General features: G+C 46.9%; 1 protein-coding gene across 1 annotated transcript in view; it reads right to left on the reverse strand.

Annotated features, from left to right (window-relative positions):
* Positions 1-19,674, reverse strand: part of cabin1 (calcineurin binding protein 1) — a 539,464-nt gene that overhangs the window by 323,660 nt on the left and 196,130 nt on the right. Inside the window, 1 exon segment of the mRNA XM_070887525.1 lies at positions 306-419. Within this exon segment, the coding sequence (XP_070743626.1) occupies positions 306-419 (114 nt within the window).

A 19,674-nucleotide genomic window follows, 5' to 3' on the forward strand; every position in this document is an offset into this window, starting at 1 on the left:
AGCAGGAGCAGCAATTCTTACGGGCTTTTTAATGAAGTACAGGTCACACATGTTAGGTTCTGTGATCTCCGAGGACTGGCCTGAGTGAGCACCACTGAAATTTCAGTTGCGAAGAAAATAAAAACACAAGTGTAAACGATCAGACAGGAAGAGCCGCTGAGTTCACAGTAGCACTGTAATGCTTTATAGGCAACCCGGGTATAATGTTTCTTCTGGTGATGTCTCCAAGTGCTCACAATGCAGACTACAGAGAATAAAGTGGAGGGAATAAACCATTTCAGTGAAAACTTGTCGATAAAACTTACATTAAAAAAATTTGTCTTGTTTCGCTCGTAGAAGAGTCCTTGTGCGGGCATGTGCTTCAACTGTTGCCATGGAATGCTGATGCCTAGCAACACATCCCGAGCCCAGTTCAGGTTCTGCAGAAAGACAACATTTGTGAAAGTTACAACACAAGAGATTCAGGGAGACTATTGACTGATTTTAAAGTCACACCCAACTTAGCGGCAGCATTCTGCCCGTTAAATTAACAAATCCTATAAACTGCTTCTTAAAGAATACCGAATAGTCACAGTGCAATCCCCTCTACATAATGAGATGGCAAAACCAAGGTGTATGCTTACATCCATTTGATAAAGTGGAATGCTGCATATTACAGCTAGAGATAAGAGTGGAATAGTGCAGCCAGTCCACTACCCATAGTCACTCAGCAATATATTCATCATGGAAAAATACTGTGCAAGCAAAAATAATTGATAATCTACAAATGGACATGATTGTGGTCACTCATGGGCCAACATCCATAACGGGCCATCTACAATGCGAGGCTGCCCCTTCCACCATCAATTACAGCTATTCGGAGCCAGTTTTGTGCTCTGGTCTTGGACCGACTACGTGGAATATATACAAGATAGTGTTCTGGATCAATATGTTGAGAAACCAACTAGGGAACAGACTATTTTAGATATAGTATTATGTAATGAGAAAAGGTTAATTAATAAGCTTGTAGTAAAGGGGCCTTTAGGGAAGAGTGGTCATAATAGGATAGAATTTTATATTGAGTTTGAAAGTGATTTAGTTAAATCCGAAACTAGGGTTTTAAGTCTAAACAAAGCAAACCTCGTAGGTATGAGGGGCAAGTTGGCCAAGGTAGATTGGGAAACTACATTAAACAGTATGACGGTAGAGTGGCAATGGATAGCATTTAAATAATTAATACATAATTTACAACAAATATACATTCCTTTAAGGCACAAAAGCTCCACAGGAAAAGTGGTCCAACCGTGGCTAACAAGAGAAGTTAAAGATAATATTAGATCAAAGGAAGAGGCTTATAATGTTGCCAAAAAGAGCAGTAAGCCTGAGGAGTGGGAGGATTTTAGAATTCGGCAAAGGAGGACCAAGAAATTGATAAAGAAAGGGAAAATAGAATATGAGAGTAAACTAGCGAGAGACAAAGACTGTAAAAGCTTCTGTAGATGTGTAAAAAGGGAAAGAGATTAGTGAAAGTAAATGTGGGTCCCGTAAAGGCTGAGACAGGAGAAATTATAATGGGGAATAAGGAAAGGGCAGAGAAATTAAAGAAATATTTTGCGTCTGTCTTCACAGAAGAAGCAGCAAAAAAACGCCGGAAATAGTAGAGAACCAAATGTTTAGTGAGAATGAGGAACTGAAAGAAATTAGTATTAATAAAAAAATGGTACTGGAGAAATGAATGGACCTGAAAGCCAATAAATCTCCTGGACCTGATGGCCTACAGAGATAGTGGATGCATTGGTTGTCATCTTCCAAAATTCCAGATTCTAGAACGGTTCCTCAGGATTGGAAGGTAGCAAATGTAACCCCAGTATTTAAGAAAGGAGGGAGAGAGAAAACAGGGAACTACGGACCAGTTAACCTGACATCAGTCGTAGGGAAAATGTTAGAATCTATTATTAAGGACATGGGAACAGGGCACTTAGAAATTAACAGGATTTGGCAGAATCAACACAGATTTATGAAAGGGAAATCATGTTTGCCAAATCTGTTAAGAGTTTTTTGAGGTTGTAACTAACAGAATAGATAAGGGGTAACCAGTGGATGTGGTGTATTTGGATTTTCAAAAGGCATTCGATAAAGTGCTACACAAGAGGTTAACAAAATTAGGGCTCATGGGATTGGGGGTAATATACAAGCATGGATTGAGGATTGGTTAACGGACATAAAACAGAGAGTAGGAATAAACGAGTCATTTTCTGGTTGGCAGGATGTAACTAGTGGGGTGCCGCAAGGATCGGTGCTTGGGCCCCAGCTATTCATAATATATATCAATGATTTGGATGAGGGGACCAAATGTAATATATCCAGGTTTGCTGTAAGTTGTGAGGAGGATGCAAGGAGGCTTCAAGGGGATATAGACAGCCTAAGTGAGTGGGCAAAAATGAGGCAAATGGAATATAATGTTGAGAAATATAAAGTTATCCACTTTGGTCGGAAAAATAGAAAAGCAGAATATTTTTTAAAATGGTGAGATTGGGAAATGTTGGTGTTCAGAGAGACCTGGATGTCCTTGTGCACAAATCACTGAAAGTTAACATGCAGGTAAAGCAAGCAATTGAGAGCAAATGGTATGTTGGGCTTTATTACAAGAGGATTTGAGTATAAGAGGAAAGACGTTTTACTGCAATTATATAGGGCCCTGGTGAGAACACACCTGGAGTATTGTGTACAGTTTTGGTCTCGTAGCCTAAGGAAGGATATTCTTGCCATAGATGGAGTGCAACGAAGGTTCACCAAACTGATTCCTGGGATGGGGGGATTGTTCTATGAGGAGAGATTGAGCAGACTAGGCTTATATTCTCTGGAGTTTGGAAGAATGAGAAGTGATCTCATTGAAACATACAAAATTTTTTACAGGGCTTGACAGGGTAGATGCTGAGAGGATGTTTCCCCTGGCTGAGGAGTCTAGAACAAGGGGTCACAGTCTCAGAATACGGGTCGATCATTTAGGACTGAGATGAGGAAAAATGTCTTCACTCAGAGGGTGGTGAATCTTTGAAATTCTCTCCCCGAGAGGGCTGTGGAAGCTCAGTCATTGAGTATATTCAAGACAGAGATCGACAGATTTTTGGATATTAAGGGAATCAAAAGATATGGGGATAGTGCGGGAAAGTGTTGAGGTAGAATATCAGCCATGATCTCATTGAATGGCGGAGCAGACTCGACAGGCCAAATGGCCTACTCCTGTTCCTATTTCTTATATTCTTATGGGACACAAGCTGACCCTAGTCTATTCAGATTCCACTGCATACCCACTAAAATGTACAACGGGCTGATTGAAGTCAAAGTAGTCACTTAGTTGAAAGTGAAAAATAGTCACCTCTTGATGTACTCCAACCACATGTATCCAGATATCTCAAGTCGACTTTATAAATAGCTACCTGTAGCTTCCTATACTAGTCATGCACAAATCTCCAATTTAGCTCAACAGGACATGTCACAATCATCAAATTCAGTTTTAAATAATTACAGATATTCATCAAAATTCTACTTCGGTACATTTTGGAGCTTTTGCTCTGAATATTTTTGTTTTGAACAGTGAATGCTTTCGACATTGTCAGGGGAACTGGCTGAGCGGAGCTACAACAGTGTGAGACAATTAATCACTGGAGACAGTCGTTAACCCGAGGCTCCTTTGGTTTGAGCCGTACTCCCTCACACATTCTTACAAGCCAGTTCCTTTGATGATGGCATCAATGCACATTGTTCAAAGGGAAAAACATCTGAACAAAAAAAATCAGAAACACCAATAGACAAAAAGATTTTAAAGTACTTTTGAAATGATTGAAAAAATAGCAATGACTCAAGCATTGTAAAACATACCAATGACACATGTCGGACCATCCATATGTAACGCCAAGTGTGGGATGCAGGTTCCATTCTCCCACTCTGCTCTATTTATTTTATATTCATTCTCGGGGTGTGGGCGTCGCTGGCAAAGCTGTCATTTATTGCCCATCCCTGGTTGCCCTGAGATGATGACAGTGGGTCTTCTTGAACCATTGCAGTCTTTATGGTGATTCTCGTTATTTTTTGTAGTGGTGTGATATAACGAAGTGGCTTGCTAGGCCACTTTAGAGGGTAGTTAAGTGTCAACAATGTTGGTGTGAGACTGGAATCACATGTAGGCCAGACCATTGTAAGGAAGGCCGATTTCCTTCCCTAAAGGGGACTGGTCAGCTTTTCACTTTGTGATAAGGCACAGATCCAGCAGCTCAGAAGTAGCATAAGAATTAGGAGCATGAGTAGGCCATTCAGCTCCTCAAGCCTGCTCTGCCATTCAGTAAGATCATGGCTGAACTACATCAATTTCACTTTTCCACCCCATCCCCATATCCCTGCATTCCCTTAGTACCCAAAAATCTATTGATCTCAGTCTTGTATATACTCATCAAATGAGCATCCACAGCCCTCTGGGGTAGAGAATTCCAAAGATTCATAACCCTCTGAGTAAAGAAATTTTTCTTCATCTTAGTCCTAAATGGTTAGTCTATGACCCCTGGTTCTAGACTCCCCAGCCAGGAGAAACAGCCTCTCAGCATCCTCCCGACATCTACCCTGTCAAGCCCTGTAAGAATTTTGTATGTTTTTATGAGATCACCTCTCATTCTTCTAAACTCGAGAGAATATAGGCCTAGTCTACTCAATCTCTCCTCATAGGACAATCACTTTTACTGATACCAGCTTTCACGACTCCATTGCTCAGCAAGAGTCAATGTACCCCAAAGGGAGGTGGTGATATATTGGCGATAACTTCTACCTCCAAAATTGAAGTTTCAGTCAAGCAAGCAGTAGATCTGATCAAATTCAAGTCAAACCAATGGATTGCATATTGGCTAGCATCTGTCTCAGGTCCGTTATTAGAGGTCAAATGAATGAATGTATTGGTGATACTTGAAGCTACATAACCAATGAAGATCATACTTAATGCACTGATGGTAAATACACTCAGTATGCTCAGTTCATACTTCATGGGAACATCACGTGCAGGGTTATATTCCCACAGAGTAACAACTTTCAAGTTACAGACCAGGTGAAATACAGTCACAATTTTTATGTAAATCAATACAGCGGCCAATTTAATCACAACCGGTCCCACGAAGATACTGCATAGCTTACATTATAGTGGTACAGGTGTGCTGGGATATTTCAGCAGGGCATTCTGACCCTTGAAGGATCTGTGAGCTCTATTTTGTCGCCCACCCGCTTACTAAATTTCTAACAAGTCACCACTTAGTACTGAGCCTTGATCAGTCATCACCTCCCATCCTCGCCCCAAATTCCCCCCGTGGCTCAGTTGGTAGCATTTTGACCACGAGCCAGAAGGTTGTGGGTTTAAGACCCACTCGAGTGCAGTACTGAGGCGCGCTGCCCTTCAGATGAGATATGAAACCAAGGTTCTGTCTGCCTGCCCAAGTGGACAGCACTGGAAGAGGAGCAGGAAGTTCTTCGGGTGCACTGCACAATATTCCTCTCTCAATCACAACCACCAAAAGTAGACGAGCTCTTTGCTGTTTGTGGGATCTTTGGCTGCTGCACACACTGCGTGCAAAACAGTGACAACACTTCAAAATAATTCACTGTCTGAAGTGCTTGGAGACATTTCTCCTGATAGAAGTTCTGAGTTGCTGCCTCCTCTTCCCAAATATCAAGAATAAAGTTGAGAGCAAGGAAACAGCAGGGCAGTTTCACAAGAAATGAAACCAAATTATACAATATTCAAGAACATACAACAGTGAGCAATTGAAAAACAGAAGGACACTACCACAAAAAAGGTAAGGAGTACTGTGACTGAAGTGTGTAGTACCTGACCTATCAGTTCCTACTGAGGCTATGTGGACCTGGAGTTGGCTACTGTGCTGGGCTCCACTCAGATACCTGGATATACTCCAGGCCAGGAGTCCTCCTGCTTCAGTGCAAGGTCACAATCTCAGACTTGCCATTCAAATCTGAGCCAAGATTGAGGTTTTCATTTGAATGTTTTTTCACCTTCAGTAACAGCAAATGAACTGTCGTATAACTAGAAAATAATTATTTTCTTAAACTTCATTCGCCAGAAATACCTCATTGATATTAATTCAGGAGAGATTTAAAACATTTCAATTAAATTCTGCTTTAAAATATCTCCCTTTCACCCTGTATTTATGGAAATATCCCTGACTAGCAATTAGGAATTTTATTTACCATTGAGGATTTTAAACCCCTTTCCCCCAGTAAATACATCAGCTGCTGCTGCACAAGAGGGTTTGACTGCACGGGATACAAAAGGCTGGGGGGAAACGGATGGACCGACCCACACACCAGCACTGCATGCACAATTTGGAAACAGCTTCACTGTTTTCAGGATGCAGCAATTTGCACTAGACAATGCTCTGATAGGCTCTCCATTATCACATGACCTGATTGCTGATTGGTCCCCTTGGAGGATCGGTCACACCCAGAAGTTTCTCTGCAATGTGTAATTGGAACTGCCCAGCCCAAGTTCTGAGTGACTTTGCAAAGTGTAATTCGAGCCATTCTGACATCAAACCCCAGACAGAATAGAGCTCCCCCATCCCAACCCAAGTTCCTTATGCCCCCTCCCCCCTCAGCCCAAGTTCTTGCCCCATCCCAGCCCAAGTTCCTGACCTTACACAACCATCCCCCGTGCCGTCCAGCCCTGCCATCAGTGGGACATTGTGTGTGGGTCACAGATTGTTAACAGGTTTATTGGGTATGAAGTAAATAATGAGTGTCGTGACTTCCATATTTCATTCATTCCAACGATGTCCCTTGTCACACATGCACCGAGCTTTCCGAGAAATCGGATGTGGGTGCAAGGTGGTTGGAAGATCATGATCAGTCTTCCCCGAGCTCCCTCTCTCTGATCCGATCCCCTCTCCCGCTTCCCCTCTCTTCTCCCCCCCCACTGTTTCTCTCTCTCTCTCCATCCCCCACCCAGTCTCTGTGCATCTCTCTCTATCCCTCCCCAGTCTCTGTGTCTCTCTCTCCATCCCTCCCCATTCTCTCTCTCTCTCTCTCTCTCTCCATCCCTCCCCAGTCTCTCTCTCCATCCCTCCCCAGTGTCTCTCTCTCTCTCTCTCTCTCCATCCCTCCCCAGTCTCTCTCTCCATCCCTCCCCAGTGTCTCTCTCTCTCTCTCTCTCTCCATCCCTCCCCAGTCTCTCTCTCTCTCTCACTCCATCCCTCCCCAGTCTCTCTCTCTCTCCATCCCTCCCCAGTCTCTCTCTCTCCATCCCTCCCCAGTCTCTCTCTCTCCATCCCTCCCCAGTCTCTCTCTCTCTCTCCATCCCTCCCCAGTCTCTCTCTCTCTCCATCCCTCCCCAGTCTCTCTCTCTCTCTCTCCATCCCTCCCCAGTCTCTCTCTCTCTCTCCATCCCTCCCCAGTCTCTCTCTCTCTCTCCATCCCTCCCCAGTCTCTCTCTCTCTCCATCCCTCCCCAGTCTCTCTCTCTCTCCATCCCTCCCCAGTCTCTCTCTCTCTCCATCCCTCCCCAGTCCCTCTCTCTCCATCCCTCCCCAGTCTCTCTCTCTCTCCATCCCTCCCTCCCCAGTCTCTCTCTCTCTCCATCCCTCCCTCCCCAGTCTCTCTCTCTCTCCATCCCTCCCTCCCCAGTCTCTCTCTCTCTCTCTATCCATCCCTCCCCAGTCTCTCTCTCTCTCTCTCTATCCATCCCTCCCCAGTCTCTCTCTCTCTCTCTCCATCCATCCCTCCCCAGTCTCTCTCTCTCTCTCTCTCTATCCCTCCCCAGTCTCTCTCTCTCTCTATCCCTCCCCAGTCTCTCTCTCTCTCCATCCCTCCCCAGTCTCTCTCTCTCTCCATCCCTCCCCAGTCTCTCTCTCTCTCCATCCCTCCCCAGTCTCTCTCTCTCTCCATCCCTCCCCAGTCTCTCTCTCTCTCCATCCCTCCCCAGTCTCTCTCTCTCTCCATCCCTCCCCAGTCTCTCTCTCTCTCCATCCCTCCCCAGTCTCTCTCTCTCTCCATCCCTCCCCAGTCTCTCTCTCTCTCCATCCCTCCCCAGTCTCTCCCTCTCTCCATCCCTCCCCAGTCTCTCTCTCTCTCCATCCCTCCCCAGTCTCTCTCTCTCTCCATCCCTCCCCAGTCTCTCTCTCTCTCTCTCCATCCCTCCCCAGTCTCTCTCTCTCTCCATCCCTCCCCAGTCTCTCTCTCTCTCCATCCCTCCCCAGTCTCTCTCTCTCTCCATCCCTCCCCAGTCTCTCTCTCTCTCCATCCCTCCCCAGTCTCTCTCTCTCTCCATCCCTCCCCAGTCTCTCTCTCTCTCCATCCCTCCCCAGTCTCTCTCTCTCTCCATCCCTCCCCAGTCTCTCTCTCTCTCCATCCCTCCCCAGTCTCTCTCTCTCTTCATCCCTCCCCAGTCTCTCTCTCTCTCCATCCCTCCCCAGTCTCTCTCTCTCTCCATCCCTCCCCAGTCTCTCTCTCCATCCCTCCCCAGTCTCTCTCTCTCTCTCCATCCCTCCCCAGTCTCTCTCTCTCCATCCCTCCCCAGTCTCTCTCTCTCTCCATCCCTCCCCAGTCTCTCTCTCTCTCCATCCCTCCCCAGTCTCTCTCTCTCTCCATCCCTCCCCAGTCTCTCTCTCTCTCCATCCCTCCCCAGTCTCTCTCTCTCTCCATCCCTCCCCAGTCTCTCTCTCTCTCCATCCCTCCCCAGTCTCTCTCTCTCTCCATCCCTCCCCAGTGTCTCTCTCACTCCATCCCTCCCGTCTCTCTCCATCCCTCCCCAGTCTCTCTCTCACTCCATCCTTCCCCAGTGTCTCTCTCACTCCATCCCTCCCGTCTCTCTCTCTTCATCCCTCCCCAGTCTCTCTCTCTCCATCCCTCCCCAGTCTCTCTCTCTCCATCCCTCCCCAGTCTCTCTCTCTCCATCCCTCCCCAGTCTCTCTCTCTCCATCCCTCCCCAGTCTCTCTCTCTCCATCCCTCCCCAGTCTCTCTCTCCCTCCATCCCTCCCCAGTCTCTCTCTCCCTCCATCCCTCCCCAGTCTCTCTCTCTCTCAATCCCTCCCTCGTGTCTCTCTCCCCCCCCCCCAGATTCTGTCCCTCACCCCCAGACCCCCCGTCTCTCCCTCTCCTCCCCAGACCCCCCGTCTCTCCCTCTCCTCCCCAGACCCCCCGTCTCTCCCTCTCCTCCCCAGACCCCCCGTCTCTCTCTCTCTCCCCCCCAGACCCCCCGTCTCTCTCTCTCCCCCCCCAGACCCCCTGTCTCTCTCTCTCCCCCCCCAGACCCCCTGTCTCTCTCTCTCTCCCCCCCCAGACCCCCTGTCTCTCTCTCTCTCCCCCCCCCAGACCCCCCCATCTCTCTCTCTCCACCCCCCCCAGACCCCCCGTCTCTCTCTCTCCACCCCCCCCAGACCCCCCGTCTCTCTCTCTCCACCCCCCCCAGACCCCCCGTCTCTCTCTCCACCCCCCCCAGACCCCCCGTCTCTCTCTCTCCACCCCCCGTCTCTCTCTCTCTCTCCACCCCCCCTAGACCCCCCGTCTCTCTCTCTCTCTCCACCGCCCCCAGACCCCCCGTCTCTCTCTCTCTCCACCCCCCCAGACCCCCGTCTCTCTCTCTCTCCACCCCCCCCCAGACCCCCCGTCTCTCTCTCTCTCCACCCCCCCCCAGACCCCCCATCTCTCTCTCTCTCTCTCTCCACCCCCCCAGACCCCCCGTCTCTCTCTCTCTCCACCCCCCCCAGACCCCCCGTCTCTCTCTCTCTCCACCCCCCCCAGACCACCCGTCTCTCTCTCTCTCTCTCTCCACCCCCCCCAGACTCCCCGTCTCTCTCTCTCTCTCTCTCTCCACCCCCCCAGATCCCCCGTCTCTCTCTCTCTCTCTCTCTCTCTCTCTCTCTCTCCACCCCCCCAGACCCCCCCGTCTCTCTCTCCACCCCCCCAGACTCTCTCTCTCCACCCCCTCCCAGACCGCCCGTCTCTCCACCCCCCCAGACTCTCTCTCTCCACCCCCCCCAGACCGCCCGTCTCTCTCTCTCCACCCCCCCCGATCCCCGTCTCTCTCTCTCCACCCCCTCCAGACCCCCGTCTCTCTCTCTCCACCCCCCCAGACCCCCGTCTCTCTCTCTCCACCCCCCCAGACCCCCCGTCTCTCTCTCTCTCCACCCCCCCAGACCCCCCGTCTCTCTCTCTCTCTCCACCCCCCCAGACCCCCGTCTCTCTCTCTCCAACCCCCCAGACCCCCCGTCTCTCTCTCTCCACCCCGCCAGACCCCCCGTCTCTCTCTCTCTCCACCCCCCCAGACCCCCCGTCTCTCTCTCTCTCCACCCCCCCAGACCCCCCGTCTCTCTCTCTCTCCACCCCCCCAGACCCCCCGTCTCTCTCTCTCTCTCCACCCCCCCAGACCCCCCGTCTCTCTCTCTCCACCCCCCCAGACCCCCCGTCTCTCTCTCTCCACCCCCCCAGACCCCCCCCGTCTCTCTCTCTCCACCCCCCCAGACCCCCCGTCTCTCTCTCTCCACCCCCCCCAGACCCCCCGTCTCTCTCTCTCCACCCCCCCCAGACCCCCCGTCTCTCTCTCTCCATCCCCCCCAGACCCCCCGTCTCTCTCTCTCCATCCCCCCCAGACCCCCCGTCTCTCTCTCTCTCTCTCTCTCTCTCTCTCTCTCCACCCCCCCCCAGACCCCCCGTCACTCTCTCCCCCCCCAGACCCCACCGTCTCTCTCCCCCCCAGACCCCCGTCTCTCTCCCTCCCCCGCCCCGCATCTCCCTCCCTCCCCCCGCGTCTCTTCCCCCCTCCCCCACCCCGCGTCTCTTCCCCCACCCCCGCCCTGCGTGTCTCTCTCTCTCTCTCTTTTCCCCCCCCCGACACCAGTCTCCCCCTCTCACCCCCACAACCTCCGATGTTTTCTCTCCCACAAAAGGTCGCAAAAATGTTCCAGATAATCCAAAAGCTAATAGCAGCTCCACGTGGCTGTCTCTGCCTCGCGCCCCATTTCCGACTTCCTCGTATGTCGCACTGCGCATGTGCGTCCGAATTGAGGGCCCATGCTCAAAAGGGGACAGAGTCCAGAGTGCAAATAGTAACTATGCTGTTTTAAACCTCCCAGTGTCAGAAGAGAAGAGTCAATGCAGCAACAATAAAAAAATCGGTACCGTATCTAGACACACGGAGGGCTCTGATATTACATTTAACAATCAATCAATCAGGACAGGAAACCTGGCATTTAATAGTTATTTGCTGAAAGTGGAATTTCCCAGTGATGGCTGCACCTCAGTTACTTCTAGTTGCCATGGGAGGAAATAAATTTAGATAAATTTGCCAGATAAACTACTCAGGAATATGTGCAGAGACAGCTGGGATTTATTATCCTCTTCTGTTCATGGGCAGATACAAGCTCGAGAAGCACCATGGACCAGAGGAGCTCAGCTGTAATCATCGCAAAATAAGCCCTTTGCCTGAAACACCTGAGATAATACCCATTTACAGTCACAAGATGGTGTCAAAACCTGACACATCCATGGGAAACAATTCGGATTTGCAAGCTCTGAATTGAATCTGCATCAACACAAGTCACTGGAAGAGCTGGTCTCAGATCAGAGGCATAGAAACATAGAAAATAGGTGCAGGAGTAGGCCATTCAGCCCTTCGAGCCTACACCGCCATTCAATGAGTTCATGGCTGAACATGCAACTTCAGTACCCCATTCCTGCTTTCTCACCATACCCCTTGATCCCCCTAGTAGTAAGGACTACATCTAACTCCTTTTTGAATATATTTAGTGAATTGGCCTCAACAACTTTCCGTGGTAGAGAATTCCACAGGTTCACCACTCTCTGGGTGAAGAAGTTTCTCCTCATCTCGGTCCTAAATGGCTTACCCCTTATCCTTAGACTGTGACCCCTGGTTCTGGACTTCCCCAACATTGGGAACATTCTTCCTGCATCTAACCTGTCTAAACCCATCAGAATTTTAAACGTTTCTATGAGATCCCCTCTCATTCTTCTGAACTCCAGTGAATACAAGCCCAGTTGATCCAGTCTTTCTTGATATGTCAGTCCCGCCATCCCGGGAATCAGTCTGGTGAACCTTCGCTGCACTCCCTCAATAGCAAGAATGTCCTTCCTCAAGTTAGGAGACCAAAACTGTACACAATACTCCAGGTGTGGCCTCACCAAGGCCTGTACAACTGTAGCAACACCTCCCTGCCCCTGTACTCAAATTCCCTCGCTATGAAGGCCAACATGCCATTTGCTTTCTTAACCGCCTGCTGTACCTGCATGCCAACCTTCAATGACTGATGTACCATGACACCCAGTGGAGGGCATTGCCCTCCATCCAGTATAAATAGCCAGGTGGACTTCAATGGTGCAACAATATGGCACTGACCTTCGAGTGTGATCCCCCCTCTGCAACTTACCCAGTTTGCCAGTCCTTCTCGCAATGCACTGAATTGAAAGCACAAATGATTGATGGATGCACCTATACGCAGTACACATGAGCAGGTTGTTTGTGAAAGGTTATTTCCTCAGGGTGACCAACAGGTTTGTCTGCTTATGATAACAGCCACGTGGATTGACAGAACTTGCTGTGCCTTTACATTTTTGAACCCAAACAGACACACAAGCATTCAAGGCATAGACACACGGTCACTTCAATGAAACAGACACAAAAAAGCAGCACTATTCAAACAAAACCTCTCTGCCATACTCACTTAAAATGTTCAAAAATGTAACCTTGTTATTTGATTTTAAACTAACCCACACCTTCCCTCCATGAGCGGGCAAGAACATTAAATTGCCCTATGCTTGCCTGCAGCCCCCCTCTATATCACCGAGAACATGCAGAAATCAAGCGCAGGCAGCGGAAAGAGCATGCGGCAAACCTATCCCATCCTCCCTTACCCTCACCTGTGACAGGGACTGTGGTTCTCATATTGGACTGTTCAGCCACCTAAGGACTCATTTTTAGAGTGGAAGCAAGTCTTCCTCGATTCCAAGAGACTGCCTATGATGATGATGATGACTATATCCTCCAACGCCCCGAGTCTGTGGCAAGGTTAAACTGACCCACACCTTCGCCCTCCTGACTCTGTGACAAAGTTGAATGTCACCAGTTTTGCATCATTTCAGTTCAAAAAATGCACAACGAAAAGTGATTTGTTTATCCCAGTTCTGTACTCAATGTCAAACTGTCCTTATTCAAATAACACAATTTACCTCAATTTCAGTTGGAATTATAGAGCCTGATTTCCAATCGGTCCCAGTCGCTGCACCGCGAACAGCGGTGATTTAATTGAAGTGAGCAGACACATTTGGTCTTGGTGGGAAGCCGCCCGTCACTGGCCCCTCGTCAACACCAGCACTCAAGTGGGAGTTAATCGCTACATCCTCGCACACTTTTACGTGAAACATTGATACAACTCTCACATTCATTTTAATCTTTTAAAGTACATCAGCTTGCCATTTTCTTTCATTTCTTTCTAATTTGCCAAAACAAAGAACTTGCTTGATCAAGGATTCCCTTTTTGTGGTTAATAATGGATTCCACAAGTGCTGCAGCATGATTTCTAAATCACGCACTTGTAGGAGAAAGCTACAAAGCACACCTTTCTGAAAGCTGCAGCTACGTTGCGATAGTTAGCAGCTGTACATCTCTCTGCTCCTAGTTATGCTATTTTAATCCGAAAGTTAAATTGAGGAGTGGGAGGCACAAGTAACAAACTTGCTATCCACAGGCAGTTGTCTCAATTCCCGGAATGGAAACTTCTCTATCCCACCGGAAGCCAGCCCAGGTCACCAGAATAGAGGAATTCAGCTCATAAAATCTAATGATGCAGAGGTAACTAAATGAGCTTGTGAAAGCAGTTGTGTAAACTAAAACAAAGCCCACTTGTGCACCTCCTTCCCAAGGAGAACTCTGTCTACATAATAGTGCAATAACTCGCTCCAGAAAATAGTTCACTTTGAAACAGGCATTTCAACAGTGCATTAATCCATTATATGAATGCAACTGTTAGTAAATAATGGACCTGAAATTGAGGTCGGAGGCTTCCAGTGGGCGAATGCCTCTGAACCCCAAGTAAAATCCGTACTTACCTGATGGCCCTGGACCTATGGAGAGACTCACACCTGGGCCTGCGTAAAAGCCCACGTATCCCAGGGACACATGCGTTTCGCAAGCATCCCTGGGATCACATGGGCCAGCTCAACCAATCACAAAGGGGCATTCCTATTCTGCTTATAGGGATTCCATTTATGTTCAGAATCCTCATAGCATAAGAATCATCACATAAAAAATACATTTACACACAACCTAAATAAAAAATAAATCACTTGTTTTAAATTTATTAACATACAATTTAATGAAACATTTAAAACAAAAATTAAATTTTTGAAAAATAAATTTAAACATTTTTAAAGGGGCCAAAAATAGCCTGAACTAATTTTAAAGGTTTTTGAATTGTGTAAATGATCTTAAACATTTTATTTTAATGTTTATTTTCACTCGTACGCTGGTAAAAGGCGACCATATGCCTACTTTTACCAGGTGTAAGAGTTTTGTGGGCATTTGCTGAGCAGTAAGAACCTGCCCCAGCAAATGTCCATTTCCTTCAGATTCGGACGATCGGTCAAGCTGAAACTTGACAGATCACAAGTTCTGGGTTTTCGTGCATGCATGTCGCGGCCTTGTACACACAACTGACGTGCTCATAGGCCTCGGAAAATACAGGCCAAAGTGCTTTTGTAATGGGAAGTCAACTATACCTGCAACAAACATACCCAAAGTTCTGCCTCAAATCCAGTTTGAAATGTTGCAGTAAATTATCCCAAAGAGGCATCTCACAATACAAGATCAACCCAAACTATCAATTAAACTGCTCTTACCATTCCAAATTATAAGCACTGAATTCTGGGATTCCCGAGAAGCAGCCAGCGCACAAGGTTACATCCATATTAGTTGCAACTGTGACTGATTAAAATGGATTTTCACTGTTATCTTGCACCGTGGTTGTGTTTTGGTAATGTATTCACCACACATCCAGAAAAAATACATTAAACAGAGCTTCAGGAAGTAGCTAACCCATAGCACCAAAAAGCACCAAACTATAAAGCTTGTATAATGGCTCCTCTTACAACCCCCCCACCCCAATGACATAAGTAAAGCACAGGAACTGTACATGGTGTCCAGGGCCTGACCAGCTAACACAGGGGAACAAAACACAAAGAATTCAAACAACAATGTGCATCACATCACAAAAGCCCTGAAGCTTCTGCTGCAATGGGCTCTCCCATCTTAGTTTTCCTCCCTTGCTGATGCCTGGCAGATACCCATCCTGTTGGATTTGAAAACTTGAAAAACACTACTCCGTTCCCATAGTCAGCTAACCTGTCAGCAAACACCACAGTAGCAGTAGCATGGATTAGCATATTTCTTAAATGTTCATCTGGGAGCACCAGTAATGAAAGGAAACATTAGCACCACAGAGGATGAAGCACTGCTTTGCTGGTGGGGAGCAGTTACATTACAGACAGGCAGGTTGGGAGCTGGCACTGAGGCGGATGCCAGCCACTCTACCACTAGTGATCCATACTGACAGCAATGGCTCAACACAGCACAACAGTTCATTTCTACTATAGCAGATCCACAGCAAGCAGAGAGACTGTTTCTCTTACAATGGATAGGACAAATATTTCTTTATCTCTTTTATCCTATGTATATGGGTGGATATACAGCAATATAGTTCGGTGATGCTTTTGGACACACTAATCATCAGGTTTCCGTATAATCTCAGGGTGCTGAATTAAAACTCTCACACACACAGGACAGACATCAATCAATTAGACAAAAACACGGTTTGCAATGCAGCTTTAATGTATTGTTACTTTCTTTCTAAATACAGCCAGTTCCCGATGGCCAAGTGTCTTCCTAATGATGCACCAGATTAACCACTCGGTCACTACCTCGCCCTGTGTCTAATGTCTATGTAGCACTGCATGCAGACAGCAAACTCTCTGTGTTCTGGAGAACATAACGAAATGTTGAAAGAGCAGATGGCTGTGGCAGGCTGTGGATTCACTTCCCACAGGTTCCTGCTGTCCGCCATGCTGTCATTGTGAGCCACTCTTCGACTGGTGAAGGGAATGGGAAGGAATGGCCTCACCCCAGGGTGCCCTGGGACTACGTCCAGCATGTGGCTCATCCAGAGGCACAACAGAGCCAGCTGATCACAACCCTGGTGAATCGTGCACATAGTGCTAAATAAAGGGAAAATGGAGCACGGTGATACAGCTGCAAATATCTTGGGATGGACTAAACTAGTGTGACTACCCTGCAAGAGGAGGAATCTTGCTTACACTTGAAACTTTATTTCCCTCGCTCCCACCCCCCCACCATAATGCAACTTTGACTGGCCAAATCAACCAGTGTCAAAATCAATCTGTGTCAAAAAGGGAGAGAGAACAGTTGATGAATATCACATTCAATATTATAAGGTATGGCAGAGTGTGGCTGCTAAAACACTAGGAGTGATGGGCCATCAGATAACGCTTTTAACCTTTTAGCTGGGTTGCTTACTGTTGTATCCATTAGATTAGGGCGGTCTTGGGCCAGGGATTCCCAGGTGCCGGTGGGGATGTTGCACTTCATCAAGGAGGCTTTGAAACATTTCCTCTGCCCACCTGGGGCTCGCTTGGACTGTTCAGTCACCTGAGAACTCACTTTTAGAGTGGAAGCAAGTCTTCCTCGATTTCGAGGGACTGCCTATGATGATGACATTAGATTATATGTAACCAATTATGAGCCTGAAAGATAGAAGGGGTCCCAGTCCCGGAAGACACGCACTTAATGCCACATTTATAACACAGCTTCCAACAGATTATACCATTTAAAAAAAAAGAGAAAAACTTGTTTTTATATAGCACCTTTCACGACCTCAGAACATTCCAAAAAGCTTTACGGCCAATGAAGTATTTTTAAAGTGCAGTCACTGTTGTAATGTAGGTAACAAGGCACAGCAAGATCCCACAAACAACGATGTGATCATGACCAGATAATCTGTTTCTTTGTGTTGTTGGTTGAGGTATAAATATTGCCCAGGACACTGGGGGAAAACTCCCACACATTTCTTTGAATAGTATCGTGGGATCTTTTATGTCCACCTGAGAAGACAGACAGGGGGGGGCCTCAGTTTAATGTCTCATTTGTAGTGATGCAAGGCATACCCTAGCCGATATCAACTTGCCTCTGGAACCCTAACAGTGCCAGCATCTCCAGGAAACTAGACCCAGGGCAGACCTCGAGTTTACAAAGTTCTACATTTGGGACGGACCTTGTTTTTTTTTTAAAAAGTAGCATTTCACCACACAATGAGATTCTCAAGAATCACTTACTACAAGTAACATAACTGTGGCAGTAGTAGTAACTATTGTAATACTACCACATTAGTATGTGGGTTTTATAAAGCCAAAATAGTTCTAATGTAATGCTTTTGTTTTCTCACTTTGCTCCTTCATTTTTTGATTATATTTTCAGTTTCTGAATTTCTCTGCATCTGTCACCCTACTGCCCATTCTCGGGGGCAGGAAACCTAGTGTAAAAACCCATCAGTACAGTTGGATCAGATTACCTCGGTTATTTTTTTAACACAGATTTGTCTGCTGAGTCCAGGAATCAAAGAACAGGACAAGCAATTGGTGGCCAGACAGGATGTAGCAAGGGCAAGGTACCTTGTCAAAGGCACATGGCGTGGTTAAAAGCCGACAGCACCGTATGGTCTGAGGTTTGTCACTGACTCACTGCAGTATACTGAAGAAGCCAATTTTACTGCTCGTGTCACCAGTGACTCCCTCAGGCACTAATCTCTAAACTAACAACGCTAATCCCAGTTATTGACTAAATATCATTAATTTCAGTACCTCTCATCTATCTGCTCTTCAGCAGTAGCGCAAGTCCCGAGTCCATGAGGTGGTCAAGACAGAGTAAAGAAAAGGTGCCCTCCAATCACCTAAACCTGACCTCACTGAAAACAAAGACAACATACTTGCAAAAACAAAATTCAGCTAAGATTTATAAAACATAAAATGACACTAATCTACATGCTGGAGGCACTGGACAACTGCTTTCCTTCCCAGTAAAGATTTCCCACCGCCTGCTCCCCACCTGCTGCTGAGAACCACTGAATGGCAGCTGGAAATCATTCTGACCTGCGATTCAGCTTCAACAACAGCACAAAACACGAAAGGCAGAGCGTTTATAATCTATTTTTATATATTATATTAAACAACATCGACCACCAACACAGTAGCCTAGGATTGACATTTTTAACCTATTTGGTTTGGATAGGATTTTGGTTTTATATGATGTTGTTGTTGTCATGAAGTTATATTCAGTTCACAAAGGGTTGGCTTCCAGAGAGACACAAACTATATGAGATGTTGCTCAAGACAAAATAGTTGGCATAATCAAACGAATTAACCATCTCAGAAGTGTGCAGTCTCATTACACTTGGTCACCATTGAGCTCATTCCAGAGTGGTTTATACCAATGTCTGAATGGTCTTCATTTGATGAACGTAGCTGAACAGAGTGCAGCTGCCATTCATTCTCACACCAAGGGGGAGGTTTCTCTTTCAACGTGGTGACTTTGATTGGCAGCTTGGCAAGTCAGTCGGAGCCCGTGGAGGCGTTACAGGTGAGTTTGTCTTCTGGACAAGTCTGTTCTGGACAGCCGGTGCTTGGAACAGCCAGAAAGTGAGAAGGCTATTTTTTTTTCTTGTTAGCCCAAAGGGAAGCTGAGAAAGACTCCAGGCTGAGTTTATCCACATAGCCCAAGAGAACACGTCAGCATCAGTCAGTTCAGGGTCTGTTCATTTTTAAAGTGAATTAAGCTCATTAATAGGGGTAGAGTGGCTTACTTTGTTATTCTCCATGGTATGAGAAGCAATAAGAGATATTTCACTTGGAGCACTGAATGTCCATTCATAAATTTCATGCAAAATACACCAGTTAGTTGGTTGACAAATGGTTCTATTTCACAGTCGGCCTTTCGAAAGTTAGGAGGATTCACTTGCGAGGGATCACAGTATCCGGAAACACAAACAGAGCTTTTACTGTCACAATATTGTGTAACTAGATATTGGACAGTAAAGGGAACACAAGATCTACCTCTGGGGGCGACAGGAAACACTGAACCAGAGAGAATACCGAGTGCAGGCGCTCCTCAGGTCCTCTCGTGCATCTGCTGATAACCGATGAGCCAATATTATCAGTCACATTTAATATACATCGGCAAATAACACTGGTATTCACTGGCCCCGTCTCAAATATTTACCCAAGGAATGGAACCCAAACAACAAATATCAGCAGGTTTTCTATTTAATGAGTATCACAGTAATTGTTTTAAGGTCACATTTGAAGACACAGCATTGAGTTGAATTTGGCCCATTGTAATGTGATGCTGCATGAAGGTGTAAGGAAAAGGTTAACAGACTGTCCTGAAGTCTGCGAATGTTATACTGCTACTGATTTCGCTCATGTTGTCATAATAGGAACCATTAACTTTTGCCTGTTGAGCAGGGAGGTTTAAGTCAATTTAACGAACCATGGGCTAAGGCTGACCTTAAAGCAATGGTCAGTTTAGTCACTTCCATAAACCTAATTAAAAGACATGCTAGTGCATACTGA

The sequence above is a fragment of the Pristiophorus japonicus genome, chromosome 8 (genome assembly GCF_044704955.1).
Source record: "Pristiophorus japonicus isolate sPriJap1 chromosome 8, sPriJap1.hap1, whole genome shotgun sequence".
In the NCBI taxonomy this organism is placed as follows: Eukaryota; Metazoa; Chordata; class Chondrichthyes; family Pristiophoridae; genus Pristiophorus; species Pristiophorus japonicus.